At 43.3% G+C, this 22,523-nt stretch overlaps 1 protein-coding gene across 5 annotated transcripts in view; it reads right to left on the bottom strand.

The window, feature by feature from the left end:
- PRDM15 (PR/SET domain 15) overlaps positions 1–22,523 on the bottom strand; it is a 92,491-nt gene that overhangs the window by 46,411 nt on the left and 23,557 nt on the right. For 4 of the 5 annotated variants that reach the window (XM_037831415.1, XM_037831422.1, XM_037831424.1 and 1 more), the window contains exon 6: positions 15,390–15,491. In XM_037831415.1, coding sequence (XP_037687343.1) covers positions 15,390–15,491 — 102 coding nt within the window. The remainder of the gene's footprint in view (positions 1–15,389; positions 15,492–22,523) is intronic. The other variant, XM_037831418.1, reaches the window with a different exon arrangement.

Below are 22,523 nucleotides of genomic sequence, written 5' to 3'. Positions count from 1 at the left end.
CAAGGGTGCCAAGTTCATCTGATGGAGAAAAGAAAAATATCTTTAAATAGTGCTGGACAACTGGATTTCCACATGCCTAAGAATGAATTTGGACCCCCTACCTCACACCATGTACAAAATTAACTTAAAATGGTTCAAAGACCTAAATATAAGAGCTAAAATCATAAAACAGCGGTAAATCTTCACAAACTTGGGTTTGGTAATGGATTCTTAGATATAACACCAAAAACAAAAGCAACAAAAGAAAAACACAGATAAACCAGACCTTGTCAAAATTTAAAACTTATGCTGATCAAAAGTCATCATCAAGAAAGTGAAAAGAATACCTACAGATGGGAGAAAATATTTGCAAATCATATATCTCATAAGTGCTTAATATCCAGAATATACGGAGAACTCTTATGACTTGTGGTAGATTGAATCACGTAGCCTGACAAAAGACATGTTCTTAATCGTAATCCTTGTCCCTGCGGGTGGGGACCCGTTGTAAACAGGACCCTGTGAAGATGTTCTGTTTAGTTAAGATGTGGCCCAACTGAATCATGGTGAGTCTTAATCGGTATCACTGCAGGCCTTAAAAAGAGAAGTCCTTGGAGGCCATGTGGAGGAGAGATCAGAAACCAGCAGAAACGGGAAGAGCCAATGTAGAGAGAAACACTGCCCTGTGACAGGAGGCAGAGATGGAAGTCAAAGAACCTCAAGGATTGCAGCAAGTCAGAGCCAGGACACTACAGACTTTGGGGGGCAAGCATGGCCATGCTAATGCCTTGATTCAGGACTTCTAGCCTCCAAAACAGTGAAGTAATGCTTGTCGTTTCAGCCAACTTACTGTATGCTATTTGTCACAGCAGCCTGTCAAACTATGACATAATTCAACAACAAAAAGCAAACCACCCAAGTTAAAAATGGGCAAAGAATTTGAACAGACATTTCTCCAACGAAAATATACATATAACCAATAAGTACATGAAAAAATGTTCAACATCATTATTCATTAGGGCAATGCAAATCAAAACCACAATACGACACCACTGTATACCCACTAGAATGGCGACTATGAAAAAAATGGAAAGCAAGAAGTGTTGGCGAGGCTGCGGAGACCTGGAACTGTACTGCACTGCTGGTGGGGATGTAAAATGAGGCAGCCGCTGTGGAAAACAGTGCGGCAGTTCCTCAAAGAGTTAAACGTAGAAATCCCACAAGACCCAGCAATTTCACTCCCAGGCATATACTCCAAAGAACTGGAATCAGGGACTCAAACAGATACTTGCAGACCAACATTCACAGCAACATTATCCAAAAGAGCTAAAAGGTGGAAGGAACCCAAATGCCCATCAACAGATGAAAGGATAAACATAATGCGGTGTATACGAACACCACATTTCAGCTATGAAAAGGAATAAAAGTTCCAATACATGCTACAATATATAACACATTATGTGAAGTGAGATAAGCCAGACAGAAGGATAAATGTTGTATGATCCCATTTGTATGGAATATTTAGAATTGACAAAGCCATAAAGACAAAAGTAGACTAGAGATTATCACGAGCTAGGGGAGAGGTGGATGAGGAATTACTGCTTAACGGATGCATAATTTCTATTTGGGGTGATGAAAAAGTTTTGGAAATAGGCAGTGGTGATGGTTGCACAACATTGTGCAATGCTACTGAATTGTATATTTAAAATTGGTTAAAATGGAAACGTTTTATATTTTACCACAAAAAAAATTTTTTTTAATTAAACCCCATGCCTTCAACCCCATTTAAAAAAAAAAAAAAGTAAATATACTCTCTGCAGCATTCTATATAGGCCCATTAAATCAAGTTATATTAATTATGTTCTTCAAATCTTCTGTATTCTTACTATCTTTTATGCCTGCCTGGTTTTGAATTAAGATGCATGCGTTAAAATCTTCCATTATGAGGTGGATTATTAATTTTTCCTTGTAGCTTTGCCACTTTCTGCTTAAAACTTTTGAGGCCATGTTGTTGAGTGCATGTAAATTTAGACATGCAGTATCATCAAAACATGTGGACTGCAGCTAACATGGTTATTAGAAACATTAGCATTAAATTCTTATGTTAGAAAAGAAAAATAAACCTATGAGTTAAGCATTGAACTTAAAAGTTAGAATAGAATAAATAAAATGTATACAAAAGGAAATAATAAAGCATAAGAACATAGACAAATAAAATAAAAAACAAACCTACCCCAGAGAGGCTAAACAAAGCCAATGTTGGTGTTTTGAAAAGACTAATAACACTGGTAAAACTCTGGCAAGAAAAAACAGAGAAGGCACAAATAACTGGCTCATAATAGAAGTCAGTAGCCCCCTGCCCCTCACTTCCCCATGCTGCACTCCCATGTGCCATTTAATTTCTAACTAACAAGCTGATGTTAATGTCTTTTCATTTTTCGGTAATAGGTTTATCTAGTAATTAGATATTAATATGGAAGGCAAGGATTCAGCTTTCTTATACACTCTACCCCTCCTAAATTCAGTCAGTTCTCCTCAACCCCCCTAATATATTTATAATCAGTGCTTTTAATAACCATACAATTTTATGATCAGATTATGACCATATAAATACATTCACAGCTGAGCCATATGTGCTACAATTGAATATAACTTTTTGCTTTCCCTGTGGTTAATTATTGCCTTTTTTTTCATTTGCTTATTTTTTTCTATGAACATACCACTAATTAACCCTAAACTCTGCCAGAAGTATAACTTTTTCCTAAAAACCTGTCAGTTAATCTTCCTATTTCTTTTCTTTGTTCTTTTTCTTTCTGACCCATTCTTCCTGGAGCCCGTGGACCAGTTATTCTTCGGAACCAGGACACAGCTGTTGTCCCGGGGTCTCCTTCCCCAGCGTCTGGGGCACCGTCTTCACCCGTTCCCTGCACTCCATCCCCTTTCTTATATTAGACACGCAGGAAACATGCGCTACTTTTTCTGCCTGTCCAGCACTGTAAAACGGCCTTCTGACGTTTCGCTAATTTCTCACCATCTGAGCTACCTTCCCCAGAAAACTGCTTTTCCAACCACTTCAGCTGGGAGCACAAGCCTGAGACCGCGGCCCTGTGATCGGTTTTGGGAAGCAGGGGTCCTGGGAGCACCTTTTCTGGCTCCTCAGCGGCGGCTCTCAGAGGTTGCATGGGTCTGGAGCCTGGAACCCAGCATTAGTTGTGAGCCGCGACGTCCTGGGTAATTTCAGAGTCCTCCTGCTTCACCAGCTGCCGTTCCTGGAAATCCTGAGGGCTACTTACTCACTTTAACCCTCTCCTTTCCTATTAAACCATCTCGAGTTTGCAGTGAGGAACGTGATGAATAAGACTGCCTTTCTCCTTCTCCACAGAGCTGCTCATTTTTGTCAGAAGCCCATCCTTCAGCGGCTTCCTGAGAAAAGGTGCTACAGGGGTCAAATTTTTGAGATGTCTGACAATATCCTTAGTCTACCCTCACATCTGAACAAGGATGCGGGTGAGAACTTAAGGCTGGGGCCGAGAAGTACAGTGCTGCTCTGATCACCAGTACTTTGTATGTGTCCTAGTTTTTTCACTCTAAAAGTTTCTTCTTCTCTTGAATCTTAGTATTATTAAACTTCATGGTGACGTGGCTCAACATGGGTCATTTTCCTTCACCGTGCCAGTCCCTGCGCCCTTCCAGTGTGGAAACCGAGGCCTTCCATTCTGAGACACTTTCCCGTTTGCTCACTTCTTCCCCTCCCATGTCTCTGTGACTCTCCACTCGGTCATACAATGGTCCCTGGGGCGAACCCTCTAGCTTCCTCATCTTTCATCTGTTATCTATAGTTTTCTCTTTTTGTTCACTTTTCTGGAAGAATTCCTCAATGCTATCTAGTACTCATCCATCAAATTTAATTCTGCTAGCATGGCTTTCATTTCCAGTTATTTTCTGTTCTTTGATCTTATTTTTTTAAAACAGCAACCTGCAGTATCATCTCTTACTGGAGTATTATATATAGTTTTTGGTGTGTTTGCTTTTTAGTTTTTAGTTTTCTCCTTCTACCAATATCGACCTTGTTTTCTTAGAGCAGTTTTTCTCCCAGTGGTTGTTTCAGTCGCTGTCCCATGAGACAATTTCTTCCAATTCCTAGTGCTTCTTGGCAAACAAATCGCATTTACAGTTTCACTGGGTACCCCGGTGCGTGGGCGTGCTTGCTTGCAGGAGGACCAAAGAGTGGGTGGTGTTTTGTTGGGGGACCCCAACTCTCTGAACGATCTTGGACGGGTCCATTTCTCCAGAGATCCTGCAACCCTTTCCTGCTTGTAAGCAGGCTGCTGGTTTTCTGGAGGGGATCAGGAAAAGGCAGTTCAAGGCCTTCCGAGTCCCGGCTTCTAGCCCGGTGTCACAGGGTCCCTGGTCATGAGTCCCTCTCTGTTGTCCCCAGTAGTCCTCTGGGTCTACCAGCTTTTCACATCGGATCTCTGGCTGACCCAGTCGTCCTCTGCTCCAGAGCACCCAGGAGCCCTGCAGCAGGATTGGACTTGTGTCTGGGTTCCCCCATTGCTGGTTTCAGCTTCTCGTCTGCTTAGTGGCTATCCTGTGTCCAAACACTTCCCAACTTCCCACTTGCCTGCTGCTCTGTGCTTCCTGTTCATTCTGCTTTTATCATTTTAGTGATATTCCAGGAGGGAGTCGAGATCAGCGCACGTCTGGGGCTCCGGGGTGCACAAGACCCTCAGCCAACTTGTGAAACACGAGTGCAGCTCCCCGGGGGAAAGAGGGAACATCACTCCCTCAGGGAAAGGGGCAAGGACAAGTCCCAACAACTTCCTCTCTTGTGCTGGTGTTCTGCACAATGCCTCTAACTTTAAAAAGCAGCAGCCAGTGGGGAGGAAGATGGAGGATTAGGAGAGACAGGGCAAAAAAATGTCTCTGTGGAAACCACTCGACAGAAAGTGATCCGGAACACCAGTTCCAGCAATGCACCGGCTGGACAAGGACTGATAAATCCACAGGGACTGTGCACTTGGTGAAACTAAGAGTCTGCATTCTGAAACGAGTAAGTCGGCCTGCTGGAGAACCAGCAGCCATGCCACAGTTGGGAGAAACCAGGGGTTGGTGTTTGGAGACAAAATAGTTTAAAATTCCAAAAGTGGCTGCAGATCCAGCAGCAAGAGCCACGCAGTGCAGCGCAGCGGGAAATGCATCCCACAACCCATGCACACGCCTCAGTATCTGGCGTGGGCGATTGCCTCTCACGCACCCACAGCTAATTGCCCTGGAGCTAGGAAGGCGGAGGTCCGAGAAAGGGGGAAATTACCACGCCCCATACAGCCATCCTTTCAGCAGGCAGGAAACGCCCCTGTGCGGCGCCGCAGTCCAGAGCTATGCTGCACCACCCAGCGCAGCGAGAAGGTCACCCCACAACCTATGCACCTGCCTCAGTATCTGGTGTGGAAGATAGCTTTTCACACACCCACAGCTAATTGCCCTGGAGCTAGGAAGCCGGAGGTCCATGAAAAGGGGGACATTACCATGCCCCATACAGCCATCTTCTCGGTGGGCTGGGAACGCCCCTGCAGGGCCCTGCAGCTCAGAGCTTCCCTTGAGAACAGCGCTCACCTGTGACATAGTGCAGTCTTCCTTCAGTGGAGGCCCTAGGAGGGCACGGTTTGGAAGACGGACCTGCAAAGAAGTCCCAGGGACCATATACCAATACCAAGGACTTGTGGGTCTACAATAGAGACAAACTGTGGCAAGACTGAACCGAAGGTCTGGACTCCTGCAACAGCCTTAAGTCTCTAGAAATGCAAGGAAGACTTGATCATTAAAGCCGCCCTCCCTTACTAACTGCTCAGACACACCCCCTACATTCAAGGCAGGCAGCACCAACTACACATGGAAATTTGGTGTACCAATTGGACCACCACAAGATTCAGACCCCCACTCACCACATACACAAAGTTGGGGAGAACTGGCTTGAGGAGAATAGGTGGCTCGCGAACGTCACCTGCTGAACAGTCAGAAAAACTGCACTCCACCAGCTGTAGCTCTAACAAATTAGAAATAATTGTTCAAATAAGCCTGCATATCCTAAAAGAACCCTATCAAGACAAGCAAATGCCAAGAGGCCAAAAACAACAGAAAATTTTAAAGCATATGAAGAAACCAGAAAATATGAAGAACCCAAACCCAAACACTCAAATCAAAAGATCAGAGGAGACACATTACTTGGAGCAATTAATCAAAGAACTGATGACAAACAGTGAGAGCACTGCACAGGATACAAAGGACATGAAGAAGAGCATGGCACAGGATAAAAGGACATGAAGAAGATCCTAGAAGAGCATAAAGAAGAAATTGCAAGAGTAAATAAAAAAATAGATGATCTTATGGAAACAAAAGAAACTCCTGCTCAAATTTAAAAGATTCCGGATACTACAGTACTAGATTAGAAGAAGCTGAGCAGTGAATCAGTGAGCTCGAAGAGGAAAGAATGGAAAGTGAAAGAACAAAAGAAAGAATGGGGAAAAAATTGAAAAAATCGAAATGGACCTCAGAGATATGATGGACAACATAAAAAAAAAACAAATATAAGAATCCTTGGATTTCCAGAAGGGGAAGAGAAGGGTAAAGGTCTAGAAAGAGTATTCAAAGAAATTGTTGGGGAAAACTTCCCAAACCTTCTAAACAACACAAATACCCAAATCATAGATGCCCAACAAACTTCAAATAGAATAAATCCAAATAAACCCATTCTGAGACATATTCTGATCAGATTGTCAAACACTGAAGAAAAGAAGCAAGTTCTGAAAGCAGCAAGAAAAACACAATTCACCACATACAAGGGAAACAGCATAAGACTAAGCAGTGACTACTCAGCAGCCACCACGGAGGCGAGAACGCAGTGGGATCACATATTTAAAATTCTGAAAGAGAAAAATTGCCAGCCAAGAATTCTTTATCCAGCAAAGCTCTCCTTCAAATTTGAGGGTTAGCTTAAAATTTTCACAGACAAACAAATGCTGAGAGAATTTGCTAACAAAAGACCTCCACTACTTGAGATACTAAAGGGAGCCCTACCGACAGACAAACAAAGAAAGGAGAGAGAGGTATGCAGAAAGGCTCAGAACTAAAGAGATTCAGTAAGGGTACATTAAAGGACATTGAGAAAGAGAGGGGAAAAATGTATTTGACAAACATAAACCAAAGGATAGGATGGCTGATTTAAGAAATGCCTTCACAGTAATAACATTGAATGTAGAATAGATTAAACTCCCCAATTAAAAAATATAGATTGGCAGAATGGATTTAAAAATATGAACCATCAATATGTTGCTTACAGGAGACTCGTCTTAGATAGAGGGACACAAAGAAATTGAAAGTGAAAGGATGGAAAAAAATATCCCATGCAAGCTACAGCCAAAAGAAAGCAGGAGTAGCAATATTAATCTCAGATAAAATAGACTTTAAATGCAAGGATGTTATGAGAGACAAAGAAGACCACTACATACTAATAAAAGGGACAGTTCAACAAGAAGAAATAACAAACATAAATGTTTATGCACCCAATCAAGGTGCCACAAAACACATGAGAGAAACCCTGCCAAAACTAAAGGAAGCAATTCATGTTTCCACAATAACTGTGGGAGATTTCAACCCATCACTCTCTCCTACACATAGATCAACCAGACAAAAGACCAATAAGGAAACTGAAAACCTAAACAATCTGATAAATGAATTTGAATTAACAGACATATATAGAAAGTTACATTCTAAATCACCAGGATACACATTCTTCTCTAGAGCTCACAGAACTTTCTCCAGAACAGATCATATGCTGGGCCATAAAACAAGCCTCAATGAATTTTTAAAAAATCGAAATTATTCAAAGCACATTCTACGATCACAGTGGAATACAATTAGAAGTCAATAACCATCAGAGACTTAGAAAATTCAAAAATACCTAGAGGTTAAACAACATATTCCTAAATAATCAGTGGGTTAAAGAAGAAATAGCAAGAGAAATTGCTAAATACATAGAGACGAATGAAAATGAGAACACAACATACCAAAACCTATGGGAAGTAGCAAAAGTGGTACTGAGGGGGAAATTTATAGCTCTAAATGCATACATTAAAAAGGAAGAAAGAGCTAAAACTGAAGAACTAACAGAGCAACTGAAGAAGTTAGAAAATGAACAGCAAAGTAATCCTAAACCAAGTAGAAGAAAAGAAATACCAAGGATTAAAGCAGAAATAAATGTCATAGAGAACAAAAAAACAACAGAGAGAACAAATAACACCAAAAATTGGTTCTTTGAGAAGATCAACAAGATTGACAAGCCCCTAGTTAGACTGACAAAATTAAAAAGAGAAAAGACCCAAATAAACAAAATAATGAATGAGAGAGGTGACATTACTGCGGATCCTGAAGAAATTTAAAAAATTATAAGAGGATACTATGAACAACTATACACCAACAAACCAGATAATGTAGAAGAAATGGACAATTTCCTGGAAACATATGAACAACCTAGACTGACCAGAGAAGAAAAAGAAGACCTCAACCAACCAATCACAAGCAAAGAGATCCAATCAGTCATCAAAAAACTTTCCACAAATAAATGCCCAGGGCCAGATGGCTTCACAGGGGAATTCTACCAAACTTTCCAAAAAGAACTGACCCCAATCTTACTTAAATTCTTTCAAAACACTGAAGAAAATGGAACACTACCCAACAACATTTTATGAAGCTAACATCACTCTAATACCAAAACCAGATATAGATGCTACAAGAAAGGAAAACTACAGGCCAATCTCCCTAATGAATATAGATGCAAAAATCCTCAACAAAATACTTGCAAATCAAATCCAAAGACACATTAAAAAAATCATACACCATGACCAAGTAGGGTTCATTCCAGGCATGTAAGGATGGTTCAACATAAGAAAATCAACCAATGTATTAAAACACATTAACAAACCAAAAGGGAAAAATCAAATGATCATCTCAATAGATGCTGAAAAAGCATTTGACAAAATCCAACATCCCTTCTTGATAAAAACATTTCAAAAGGTGGGAATTGAAGGAAACTTCCTCAATACGATAAACAGCATATATGAAAAACCCACGGACAGCATAGTAGTCAATGGTGAGAGGCTGACAGCCTTTCCTCTAAGATCAGGAACAAGACAAGGATGCCCGCTGTCACCACTGTTATTCAACATTGTGCTAGGAGTGCTAGCCAGGGAAATCCGGCAAGACAAAGAAATAAAAGGCATCTAAATTGGAAAGGAAGAAGTAAAATTGTCATTATTTGCAGATGATACGATCTAATATCTGGAAAACCCTGAGAAATCGACGACACAGCTACTAGAGCCAATAAACAAATTTAGCAAAGTAGCAAGATACAAGATTAATGCACATAAGTCAGTAATGTTCCTATACACTAGAAATGACTGAACTGAAGGGACACTCAAGAAAAAGATACCATTTTCAATAGCAACTAAAAAAATCAAGTTCCTAGGAATAAACTTAACCAAAGATGTAAAAGATCTATACAAAGAAAGCTATATAAGTTTACTAAAAGAAATAGAAAGGCATCTAAAAAGATGAGAAAATATTTCAGGTTCATGGATAGAAAGGCTAAATGTCATTAAGATGTCATTTCTACCCAAACTCATCTACAGATTCAATGCAATTCCTATCAAAATTACAACAACCTCCTTTGCAGACTTCGAAAAGCTAGTTATCAAATTTATTTGGACAGGGAAGATGCCTCGAACTGCTAAAAATGTTCTAAAAAAGAAAAACAAAGCAGGAGGACTTACACTCCCAGACTTTGAAGCTTAGTAGAAAGTCACAGTAGTCAAAACAGCATGGTACTGGCACAAAGATAGACATATTGATCAATGGAATCAAATTGAGAATTTGGAGATAGGCCCCCAGATCTACAGTGGTCTGATCTTTGATAAGGCCCCCAAAAACACTGAACTGAGACATAACAGTCTTTTCAACAAATGGGGCTGGGAGAGTTGGAGATCCATATCCAAAAGAATGAGAGGACTCCTACCTCACATCCTACACAAAAATTAACTCAAAATGGGTTAAAGACCTCAACATAAGAGACAGTACCATAAACTTCCTAGAAGATAATGTAGGGAAACATCTTCAAAACCTTGTTTTAGGCGGTCACTTCCTAGACCTAACACCCAAAGCACAAGCAACAAAAGAAAAAACAGATAAATGGGAACCCCTTGAACTCAGAAGTTTCTGTATCTCAAAGGAATTTGTCAAAACGGTGAAGAGGCAGCCAACTCAATGGGAAAAAATATTTGGAAACAATGTATGTGACAAAGACTGATATCTTGCACATATAATGAAATCCTACAACTCAACAACAATAGTACAGATAGCCCAATTATAAAATGGGCAAAAGATATGAAAAGACAGTTTTCTGAAGAGGAAATACAAATGGCCACAAAAACACATGAAAAAATGTTCAGCTTCACTAGCTATTAGGGAGATGCAAATTAAGACCACAATGAGATATCATCTCACACCAATTAGAATGGTTGCCATTAAACAAATAGGTAACTACAAATGCTGGAGAGGATGTGGAGAAATTGGAACTCTTATTCATTGTTGGTGGGACTGTATAATGGTTCAGTCACTCCGGAAGATAGTCTGGTGGTTCCTTAGAAAACTAGATACAGAGTTACCGTTCGATCCAGTGATTGCACTTCTTGGTATATACCCGGAAGATCTGAAAGCAGTGACACAAACAGACATCTACACACCAATGTTCATAGCAGCAATATTCAGTTGCCAAGAGATGGAAACAACCTAAATGTCCTTCAACAGATGAGTGGATAAATAAAATGTGGAATATACACACGATGGAATGCAACGTGGCGGTAAGAAGGAACGATGTCGTGAAACATATGATGACACAGACAGAGAGGTTAAATGTCATTAAGATGTCAATTCTACCCAAACTTATCTACAGATTCAATGCAATCCCTATCAAAATTACAACAACCTACTTCACAGACTTGGAAAAGCTAGTTATCAAATTTATTTGGAAAGCGAAGATGCCTCGAATTGCTAAAAACATTCTAAAAAAGAAAAATGAAGCAGGAGGACTTACACTCCCTGACTTTGAAGCTTATTATAAAGCCAAAGTAGTCAAAACAGCATGATACTGTTTGATGAGGCAGAATTGTGTAACCTTTCTGGAGGTCACTGTGGTGGCTCCACAAGAAGCTAAGTATGCGGGGCCATAATGTCCTACAACCTCATTATGGGATATGTATTTGGAAGATCCGAGAGCAGAGACATGAATGGCCATTTGCACGCTGGTGTTTATCGAGGCAGTATTCATGATTTGCAATGGGTGGAGGCGGCCTAAGGGTACACTAACTGAGGAACAGAATGGTGAGCTGTGGTGTGTGCATGCAATAGAATACTGAGCAACTACGAGAAGGAGTAAAGCTGTGAGACACACAACGAGGTGAATGGATCCTGTAGACAGCATACTGAGTGAAGTACGCCAGAAACCAAGGCAAACACTATCATGCCTCACCAGTATGGACTAACTACAATGTGTAAACTCTGAATTGAATCTTAGAGCACAGCCTAACAGGGAAATGATAATTGTAATGGTCCCTAGATTGTAAGCTACTTACAGCAGTCAAATCTATTCCTGAATTGTAATGGCTGTCTCCAAACTCTGAGATGTTGATCCCTTTGTATATAACCTGATTAGTCTCTGGAACATTGGGTGTCTGTGTTACACCTGAAACTCACAGCTAGAGCTCGATAGATATGAATGTCAGTATTAACGCAAACAGGAACTCAAAAAAAAAAAAAAAAAAAAAAAAAAGCTGAAATAGATCCCAGACTTCAATTAGAGATATGAATAAAGCAGATCTGGTTAAGACTAGAGCAAATCAGGACAAAGGGTAAAGGATGAAACTGACTGTGTTCAACCTCCATGTGAGACCAAGGGAAGAGATGTTTATTTGGTGTAGGATCTGTATTTTCTAAACAACATAACTTCTACAGTCAGTTTGTTCAAACACTACAATTACATGGAATTTTGAATAAGAAGTGAGCTATGGTAGGTCTGTATAGATTAGAATGAAATAGCAACACATCCTAAAGTAATTTGGGTGGAGAATAAAAATATATATTTGGGGCCCCCCTGAGGAGCTGGGGGAGAATGCAGAGGTGCTGGACTTCCTCACCTGGACTGTTGCTGATGTTCCCACAAACATTGGGGACTGACGACTTGATGTGCTGAGCCCTCTGTCTTGGGGCTTCCCCTATGAAGCTTGTTACTGCAAATGAGAGTCTAAATCTGTTTATAATTGTGCCTAAGAGTCTCCCCGAGTGCCTCTTTGTTGCTCAGATGTGGCCTCTCTCTCTAGCTAAGCCAACTGCCCCCCCCCCCCATAGGACCTGACACCCAGGGTGTAAATCTCCCTGGCAACGCAGGATATGACTCCCGGGGATGAATCTGAACCTGGCATTGTGGGACTGAGAACATCTTCTTGACCAAAAGGGAGATGTGAGATGAAATGAAATAAAGTTTCAGTGGCTGAGAGATTCCAAATGGAGTCGAGTGGTCACTCTGGAGGGCATTCTTACGCACTATATAGATAAGTCTTTTTAGGTTTTAATGCATTGGAATAGCTAGTAGTAAACACCTGAAACTATCAAACTACAACCCAGTTGCCTTGAATCTTGAAGATGATTGTATAACAATGTAACTTACAAGGGGTGACAGTGTGATTGTGAAAACTCTGTGGATTGCACTCCCTTTTTCCAGTGTATGGATGGAAGAGTAGAAAAATGGGGACAAAAACTAAAGGAAAAATAGGGAGGGAAGCGGGGGATGATTTGAGTGTTCCTTTTTTACTCTTATTTTTTTTTATTCTCATTTTCGCTTTTTCTGGTACAAGGAAAATGTTCAAAAAATAGATTGGGGTGATGAATAAACAACTATATGATGGTAATATGATCAATTGATTGTACACTTTGGATGACTGTATGGTACATGAATAAATCTTAATTAAAAAAAAAATTAACAGTATCAATTAGAGGCAGACGTACATGGCATGGCATGTCTCCCAAAAAGGACATGACATCATTTTAGCTGTATTTCAGTCAGGGATACAAAATCTGCATTTAATTATGAGGAAGCGTCAAATAAACCCAATTTGTGAAACATTCTGTAAAACAGCAAACCCATATTCTTCAAACTGTTACATGAGCAAGAATTAAACTTTGCATTTGAGCCTTTAAAACCAAAAAAAAGCAGCAGTCAATCTTCACTTGCCTGGAGCCAGGTATCTTCCAAATCCAACCCAGCCCTCCTGCCCCCGGCCCCAACACACACACACACACACACACACACACACGTTCAAGGTTCAAGGCCCTGGTCACACACACACACACACACACACACACACACACACACGTTCAAGGTTCAAGGCCCTGGTCACACACACACACACACACACACACACACACGTTCAAGGTTCAAGGCCCTGGTCTGGGGTGGAAGTCAGCCGGCCAGAAAAGCACATCAGGACCGGGGCTGATACCTCCCATCCACTCTTCTCCTGGCGGCAAGTGTCTACCACACTGCCTTATACAATCTCCGACATCCTAAATCACGGATTTCTCCTTTTATCTCTTCTGTTTTAAATGCATGAACGAAATGAGACATAAAGTCATTATGCTAATTATTTCCCTATCAAAACCCAGCACTATTAGACCAACCAAGTGAATTCTATCCTCTAATGGCTTCAGGGCTCCAGATTGGGACTGCCCCTGGGGCGTCTGCTGGCGACCCACACAGCCCAGTGTCCTGCCGGACAGGCCCCAGGGGACCCACCTCCGCGTTCCTTGCCCACTGCTCAGCTCTGGCCTTGTCCTGTGCTCCTCCCCAGAGAGGCCACCGTCCCCCACGCTCCGCACCAGGGGAGCCCACCTGGCTGGCAGCAGAGGCCTCGGGAGCCCTCGCGGTACAAGCTGCCTGACTTTGGGCAGGTGATTTAGTAGCTCTTGCCTCGGTTTGCTCATCCATCAAATGGGAGTAACATCTGTCCTGAAGGCTGCTCTGGGAATTGACCGAGTTACCACACACGTAATGCCGAGAACGGGGCCGGCGCCACGTCAGCCTCCGTAGACACTGCCCGATGTACAAGGGCCACCCAAATTCACCGCCTTGCACGGTGGCTAAGAGTAGGATTCTACTGCCAAAGTGAAGGAATCTATTCTTTTCAGCTGACATATTTATAGCTAATCATCAGGGGGAAAAGGTGAAAAAAAAAGCAAAACAAACCAAAAGACCTCTCTTGCTTTGGGATTAAGTGACCCATGTCTTGACATTCCTCCCCTGAGCTGTGAAATCTGCATCTGGACGCCGTCTCCTTCTGGGGTGAAGCCTGACCTTTGAAACTTGGCAATGGATGTGAGATGCCTCTTGCCAACAGAGGCCAATAGGGCACGTGAGTAAGTTCCTCCCAGCCGAGATGAGGGGGACGCCCCAGAACACGTGATCAGGTGGCTGCAGCTCCAAGCTCCTGGCCGCTGTCCTGGAGCAGCTTAACCGTGTCTGCTCGGAAACGTGACACCTGCTCTGTGGAACGCTCCTGTTAACCTTCCTGTTATGAACACTCGCCTGGCCCTGAAAAAGCCTTCTCCAAGGTTCCGGAACATGCCGATGCTGACTGGTGATGGGAGCTGGAGCCGGGCCCCTCCTCACCAATCTGACACCTCCTCGGTCTCTTCCTGGCAACTGCACAGTTGGAAACGCCCTGCAGGGCTCGGACCCTCCGAGCACTCCGCGTGCTGTCGAGGGCGCAGGCTGTGCTGCCAGATGGCCCCCCAGGTCTCATCCCAGCAAGGCTGGACCCCACAGGACCCTCTCAGCAGGCCAAGAGGGAAACTGACCCTACAAAGAAATAGCTAAGCTGCCAGGACACTGCACAGCTTGGTGATGAGTACAGTTCCTTCCCAACCCCTTAGCCTGGTACATCAACCTCAGCAGATAAAAGTTTACCATAGATAAGGAATCAGTGGGAGGAACAGTCAAGTAACAAAACAGGTAAAACCGCAGAATGGGTCCTGCTGTGGCTGGGCCCCTCGGCGGCCAGGGACCCTGCCCAGCAGGCAGCTGCAAGTGGCAGCGAAAGCAGGGAGGGGGAAGGGCCTGCTGTGACTGAGGGCAGGGGGCTGGCGGCTAAACCGTGGCAGGAACTGGGACAGAGAGTTAGGGAAGGCTCGAGAAATCACGATGAGCCCCGCCACCTGCCCGAAAGGGCCAGTATGTAAGAAAGAGTTAGCTGGGCACCGACTGCTTAAAGTCCAGCTTGCCAAGCAGATCCCCGCTGCTTCCTCACCATTCAAGAGCTGCAGCTCCGGGAAGGTGGCAGTGCACACTTTACATGCCCACTGGCTGGGCTCCGAGTCCACGGGTGCACTGTTTTCTGGGGTGCACGCTGCTGCAAAAGACAAGAGAGGAGAAAAGGTGATGCAGAGGCAGCTCGTCTCGCCGTGAAGTCCCAACCCAGCAGGTGATGCCCCTGTCCTAACGGGTGATGGGAACAAGAATGATTCCAACAGCAGCGGGCACACGTGAGCCCTCCATGCACCAGCCCAGATCTGGCACGCATGAGCCCACCATGCGCCAGCCTGGTCTCAGGGTTTTGCGTGCTTTAACTCACTCGAGCCTCGTGGCTATCCCCATTTTACAGGTAAGAAAACTGAGCACAGAGAGGGACAGTCACTTGCCGGCATCTGGAATCAGAGCAGCATGTTGTAGATCTATCAGCTGCCGTCAGGTGTGGAAATGTGACTTCCTCTAAGAAAACACCAGTGGGGCCAGATGCACCCCTTCCTCCAACTTCAAGACAAAAGTGTGTCTTAAGGAAACAAATGTTCTCTTCAACTCTTTATTGGCTTGCGCAAGAGGACCCCAAACCAGTCAGTGAGCGGGTGCCCCGGTGCCTGGGGGTGGCTGCAGCGCCAGCCAAGCGCTGCCTGAAGGACTTTCTATGAGGATAGAAACGCTCCCCATCTGTGCTGTCCAGGGGGGTGGGCAGAAGCCACCTGAGTGCTGAGGCCTTGACATGTGGGGAGTGCGCTGGAGGGACTGAATTTTTGTTTTATTTCACGTGAAGCCGACTGTAAACAGCCACGCAGGGCAGGGGCCCCGTCCCAGCAGTGCCCATGCAGCCCCTCCCCGTTGAGCCTGTTGCCAGCACACTGAGCAGGCTCATGGGACACGGAGGTGGTCACCCTGGCTATAAAGACAGGGATCTCAGGCCTTTTTTTTTTTTTTAATCGTGGATGCTGTGTGGACCCAAAAGTTAGGAATGTCCTAAGTGAACATATCTGCATGAACGTAAAAATCTCCCAGCCCAGCCCCGTTCCTCTAAACCTCACCTGGCGTCTCTCGCATGTGCCAGCCTCAGCCCCCACGGTCAGTCACTCCCGCCCCCATTGCTGTGTGGCTGACACGGAAGCTTGTGCCCCAACGAAGCACTCCAGGGGCTGCTCACAAGAACTCCTGGGTCCTCCGGAAAGCCACTCAGAATGTGACTCCACTCAAACTTACCACCAGAGAAAAGGCCCTGCCTCCCTGTGTCAAAAGCCGGTATGGGAGATTGAGCTGTGTTTCCCAACAAAAGACACGTTCTTCGTGTTAATCCACCTTCAAGGCCCATTTGTAAATAGGAGCTTTTGAAAATGTGAGTGAAAGGTGGACCTTAACCAAGAAACGAAGTCAGAAAGCCACAAGGAGCAGTCAGAAGATGTGGAAACCAGAGGTCAGAGTGGGCCACAGGCCGGAAGTCAGCAGAAACCAGAAGAGCAGACACAGGAGGGATTGGGGACCAGGTGACAGAGGCAGAGGAGCCCCAAGGAAGTGTGGCAAGCAGCGCAAGAACGCTACAGACTGCGGGGAGAAAGCCGAGCCATGAACTCAGACTTCCAGCCTCCCAAATCATGAGGCAATAAACTTGTTTAAGCCAACCCACTGTGGGGTATTTGTCATGGCGGCTCTAGCAAGCAGAGCAGGCAGTGATGAAGTAAAGAATGGAGGAAAAAGTGGGAGATCTTTGCCACAACTCTTTTGAATGCATTTTTTGAGAGTCTTCATAAGATTAGACAAAAAGTAAATGTGACATGAAATGTCTCACTATTCTAAAAACAGCCAAACAGCAGTGAGTCGGAGTGTTAGGTGACAGCTGATCCCAGCCCGCTTCTGCTCACTTTTCACCCACTCACTCACACTCGGGAATCCGCTGGCTGAAGGACAACCACTGAAACGAGCTTGGGGGTGGGGGGTACAAACGAAAGACAGAGCACAATTCCCAGGCCTCACTCACCTCCCCAAACAGGCAAGGGCACCGAAGAGGAAAAACACACTTGCGGATCACAGTTTCAGATTAGGACAGAGTTGGGGCCCTCTGGGTTAGCTGGGAGCCGATGCGAGCAGAAAAAGGTAATTTCTTCTCATCAGAGTGACTGTCTATCTCCAAAAATAAAGTTCTCCCACCCCTGGGTGTGCTAATTCAAACTAGACCGTAGCTTTGAAGCCAGGGAAAGAGGGTTAACCGCAAGAATTCCTTGGTTATGCCATTTCCACTCGTGAAAGAAAGTACTCACATAGTTAATAGTGCCCCAAAATTATTCTTAAAAGAACTTTTTAAGGAAAAAAAAACCAACAACCAACAATCAGAAGACAGTTCTTGATTGCCAATTACTTAAATATCCAACAAAAGAGAAGTGTCTAAGCAAAATGTTAACACTAGATAGCCACGAAGTGACACCATAAAGACAGCAAACAGCAAAACTATGGGGACAGAGTGATTTCATCAAGACGGCAGAGCGGAAAGCTCCAAAATCCCGTACCCCAACCAGAAACATCCGAATGTCTCAAAACTCTGGACAACAGTCAACAGTTTACAGCACCCAAGCAAACAGTGAGGCAAGAAAAATGTGACCTAAGAATGTAGGAAGTTAAGATGTTGGAATCAGCAATCAAAGACGTTAAGTCAATTGTCCTAAACATGTTCAGTAGGCTAAAGGAAAAAATGGACAAAGAACTAAAGGAACTCAGAAAAACAATATATGAACAAAATGAGAACTTCAGTAAAGAGACAGAAATTATAAAAAGGGACTAAACAGAAATTTGGAGCTAAAAGTTCAATGGCTAAAATTTAAAAAATTTCACTAGGGCGATTAAACACCAGATTTCAGCAGGCAGAAGAATCAGTGAACATACAGGTAGACAATTTCAATTATGCAATCTGGGGAAGAGAAAGACAAAAGAATGAAGAAAAGTGAACACGTTTTAAGAGACTTGTGGGGCACCATCAGCAGATCAACATATGCGTTACGGGAGTTCCCGAAGGAGAAGAGAGAGAAATGGCAGAAAGACTTTGAAGAAATAATGTCTGAAAACGTCCCACATTTTGACCAAAGACATGAATCTACTTACCCAAGAAGCTGAAGGACTCCAAATAGGATAAACTCAGAGAGACCCACACAGAGACACGTTATCAAACTGGTGAACGCCAAAGACAAAGAGAATCCTGATGGATGCCAGGAGGCCAGAAACAAGCAACTGGTCGTGTACAAGGGACTCTCGATAAGACTAGGTGCTGATTTCTCGGCAGAAACCATTTAAGGGCTACGGGAAGATATATTTCGAGTGCTGAAAGGAACACACTGTCAGCCAAGAATTCTATATTTGGCAAAACTGTCCTTCCAAAATGAGAGAGAAATTAAGACATTCCCAGATAAACAAAAGCTAAGGGAGTTCATCGTCACTAGACCTGCCCTATGAGATATGCACGAGGGAGGGCCACTGGCTGAGCGGAAAGGACACTAGACAGTAACCTGAAGAAGATCTCTGGTAAAGGTAACTACATGGGTAAATATAAATGCCAGTATTATTGTATTATTGGTTTTTAACTCCTCTTTTTATTTCTTTTATGATTTAAAACATGAATGCATAAAAAGTAATTACAAATTTATGCTTTTGGGCACAAAATGTATAAAGATATAATTAGTAATTCAGACAACAGAAAGGGAAGAAATAGGTATAGGAGTATCATTTCTGTACACTATTCAAGTTCAGTTTTCAACTCAAACTAGATGGTTGTAAATTTAGGATGTTAAATGTAATCCCCATGGTAACCACAAAGAAGTATCTAAAAAAATACACAAAGGGAAACGAGAAAAAATTCAAAATGGCTTCATAGAAGTCCAACTGGACACTGAAATAGGTAGGGATGGAGAAAATGAGGGCCAGCAAAGGTACGATATACCAAAAACTTGTGCTATTTTGCTATGACAGAAGTAATTCCTATGTATCAGTATAATTACTTTAAATAAAAATGTATTAAACTCTACAATCAAAGGACAGAGACTGGCAAAATGGACAACAAAAGCATGATCTAACTATTTGATGCTTACAATAGACTCATCTTAAATCCAAGACACAAGTAGGTTGAAAGTGAAAGATGGAAAAAATATTCCATGTAAACAGTAATCTAATTTTATACTTTGAGGAACTAGTAAAAGAAAAGCAAACTAAACCCAAAGCTAGCAAGATGAAGGAAATAAAGATTAGTGTGGAGAGGAATGAAATAGAGAATAGTATAACAATAGAGAGAATTGTTGGTTCTTTGAAAAGATCAATAAACTTGACAAACCTTTAGTTAAAACTAACAGAAAAAAGGGAGAAGATGCAAAACTAAAATCAGAAATGAAGGGGGGATGTTACTACCCACCTTACAAACATAAAAATGATCAGAAGGGAACACTATGAAAAACTGTATGCCAACAAATTAATCTAAACAAAATGGACAAATTCCTAGGAACATATAAATCACCTAATGTGACTTAAGAAATAGAAAAATCTCAACAGACCTATAATCAGTAAAGTCATCGAATCAGTAATCAGAAGTCTCCGAAAAAGAAAAGTCCAGGGCCATATAGCTTCACTGGTTAATTCTACCAAACATTCAATGAAGAATTAACACCACTCCTACTCAGATTTTTCTGAAAAACATAATAAAAAGGAACACATCATAACTCACTCTAAGAGGCCCATTATTACCATGATACCAAAGCCAGTAAAAGCCAGCACAAGAAAATAATAGACCAACATTTCTTATGAATATAGATGTAAAAATCCTCAACAAAATATTAGCAAACTGAATCCAACAGCATATTAAAGGGATTACACACCATGAACTTAAGGAATTTATCTCAGGAATGCAAGGGTGTTTCAACACAAGAAAACCACCACATTAAGGGAATGAAGGGAAAAACTACGTGATCTCAATTAATGCAGAAAAGGCATATGACAAAATCTAGCACCCTTTCATGATGAAAACATTCAGAACACTAGGAATAGAAGGGACCTTCCTCTATGTGATAAAGGACATTTACAAAAAAAAAAAACCCACAGCTAACATCATACTCAATAGTAAAGACTGAAAACTTTCCCCTAAGATCAGGAACTACCGCTATTCAACATTGTATCTGAAGTAACCATATAAAAAATTAACTCAAAATGGATAAATGACCTAAATATAAGAGCTAAAACCATAAAACTCTTAGAAGGAGACACAAGACAAAATCTCCATGCCTTTGGATTTTCAAAGGATTCTCAGATATGACACAAAAAGCATGATTAACGAAAGAGACAACAGATAAAATGGACCATCAAAACTGAAAACTTTTGTGAATCAAAGGACATTCTCAGGAAAGTGAAGACTACCTATGGCATGATAAAAAATAGTTACAAGTCATATGTTTAATAAGGATTTAATATCCAGAATATATAAAGAACTCCTACAACTCAACAACAAAAAGTCACTAATGAAGACAAACCACCCAATTAAAAAATGGGCAAACGACTTGAATAGACATTTCCTCAAGGAAGACATACAGATGGCCAATAAGCATATGAAAAGATGCTCAGTATCATTACTTATCATGGAAATACAAATCCAAACCACACTGAGAAATCTACCACTTCACACCCACTAGGATGGATATGATTGAAAAAACAGAAAGTAAGTATTGGTGAGGCTGTGGAGAAACTGCCACCCTACTGCAGTGCTGGTGGGAATGTAAAACGGTGCAGCCACCGTGGAAAACAGTTTGACAGTTTCTCAAAATGTTCAACATAGAATTACCATATGACCCTGCAATTCCACTGCTGGGACTGCACCTCAGAGCACTGGAGGCAGGGATTCAAACAGACACGTGTAAACCAGTGTTCACAGCAGCATAAGTCACATGAGCCAAAAGACGACAGAACCCAAATGCCCATCAACTGATGAGCGAATAAACAAAATGCAGTGTATGCACACAACGGAATATCATTCAGCCATAAAAAGGAAAGAAGTTCTGATACCTGTTACAACACGGAAGAACCTTGAAAACATTACCCTTAGTAAAATAAGCCAAGACATACACACAAAAACTCAACTAATTCATGACAAGACTGTCCCTTGGTTCACCGGCCACCGACGTGGACTCAGAGAATATACTGATGGCCCCATCCTCCCTTCTCTGCCCCACTCCCCTCAGGCCTGAGGCACAGCGATGGCTACAAGGCCGCCTCCCACCCGCATGGTGTCTGTCTCTCCCCGGTGTGTCCTGCCCAGCGGCTGGAGGACAGGAGAGGCCTCGCTGCTGGGGGTGAAGGGCAGAGCAGACCCTGGGCACGGCAGCTGGACAACTTGAGCCACGGAGGTGATGGGCTTTCTGCATAAGTTTCTAGGCCCCAGGTCACATGCCTTGTTGTCTACTTGGACACGTTTCCGAGCAGTGGACAGTGGTGAGCTCCAGGGGCAGCGCTTCAGCTGGGTGCAGCATTTAAAACATGCACCAATGCGGGACACTGATTACGTGCTTCAACTTGGCGGGCCTGGGCTGGGGGACCTGATCAGCTCCTGGGGAGGGTGGTGGGCACGGGCGACAGCGCCCTCCGCAGCCCCCCGGGCCTGGGAAAGTGAGGCCGGAGGCAGGCCCCATTTCCTCACCCAAAATAACACTGTTAGGGGAGGCTTGCCGGAGAGAACCGCCTTTTCCCCACCCCCTTATCTTGCCCGGACACTCCCCGTTGCCAGTGCAACTCCCATCACCACCAGTGCGCATACATTGTTGCCAGACACCGTTACCGGAGCAACTCTCGCCCCTTTTCAATCAACCTCCGCGCCCTCTCAGAACCAATCCAAGCCTTTAACCTCTACAGCTACCCCGCCCTCTAAACGCCCGATATAAGCTTGTACTCTCCCCTAATAAACTCTCTTGGCTTCTTCACCCTAAAAAAACCGTGTCCCGCCTGTTCCTTTCTCGCCGCCCTCCATACTTTGCACGCCTACGCCGGGGACCGGGCCCAGTCCCCCGCCTCGCCCTCTCCTCCGGAAAAAAGCCCCCGCCGCCAGTACCCTCCGAGCAATCCTAAGAGCCTAGGATTTGGCAACCGGCCGCCACCTCCCCCCCCC

This window comes from Choloepus didactylus, chromosome 1 (genome assembly GCF_015220235.1).
Source record: "Choloepus didactylus isolate mChoDid1 chromosome 1, mChoDid1.pri, whole genome shotgun sequence".
Lineage (NCBI taxonomy): Eukaryota > Metazoa > Chordata > Mammalia > Pilosa > Megalonychidae > Choloepus > Choloepus didactylus.
Note: the sequence above shows the minus strand (reverse complement) of the source record. Positions and strands in the feature narration are given on the sequence as shown.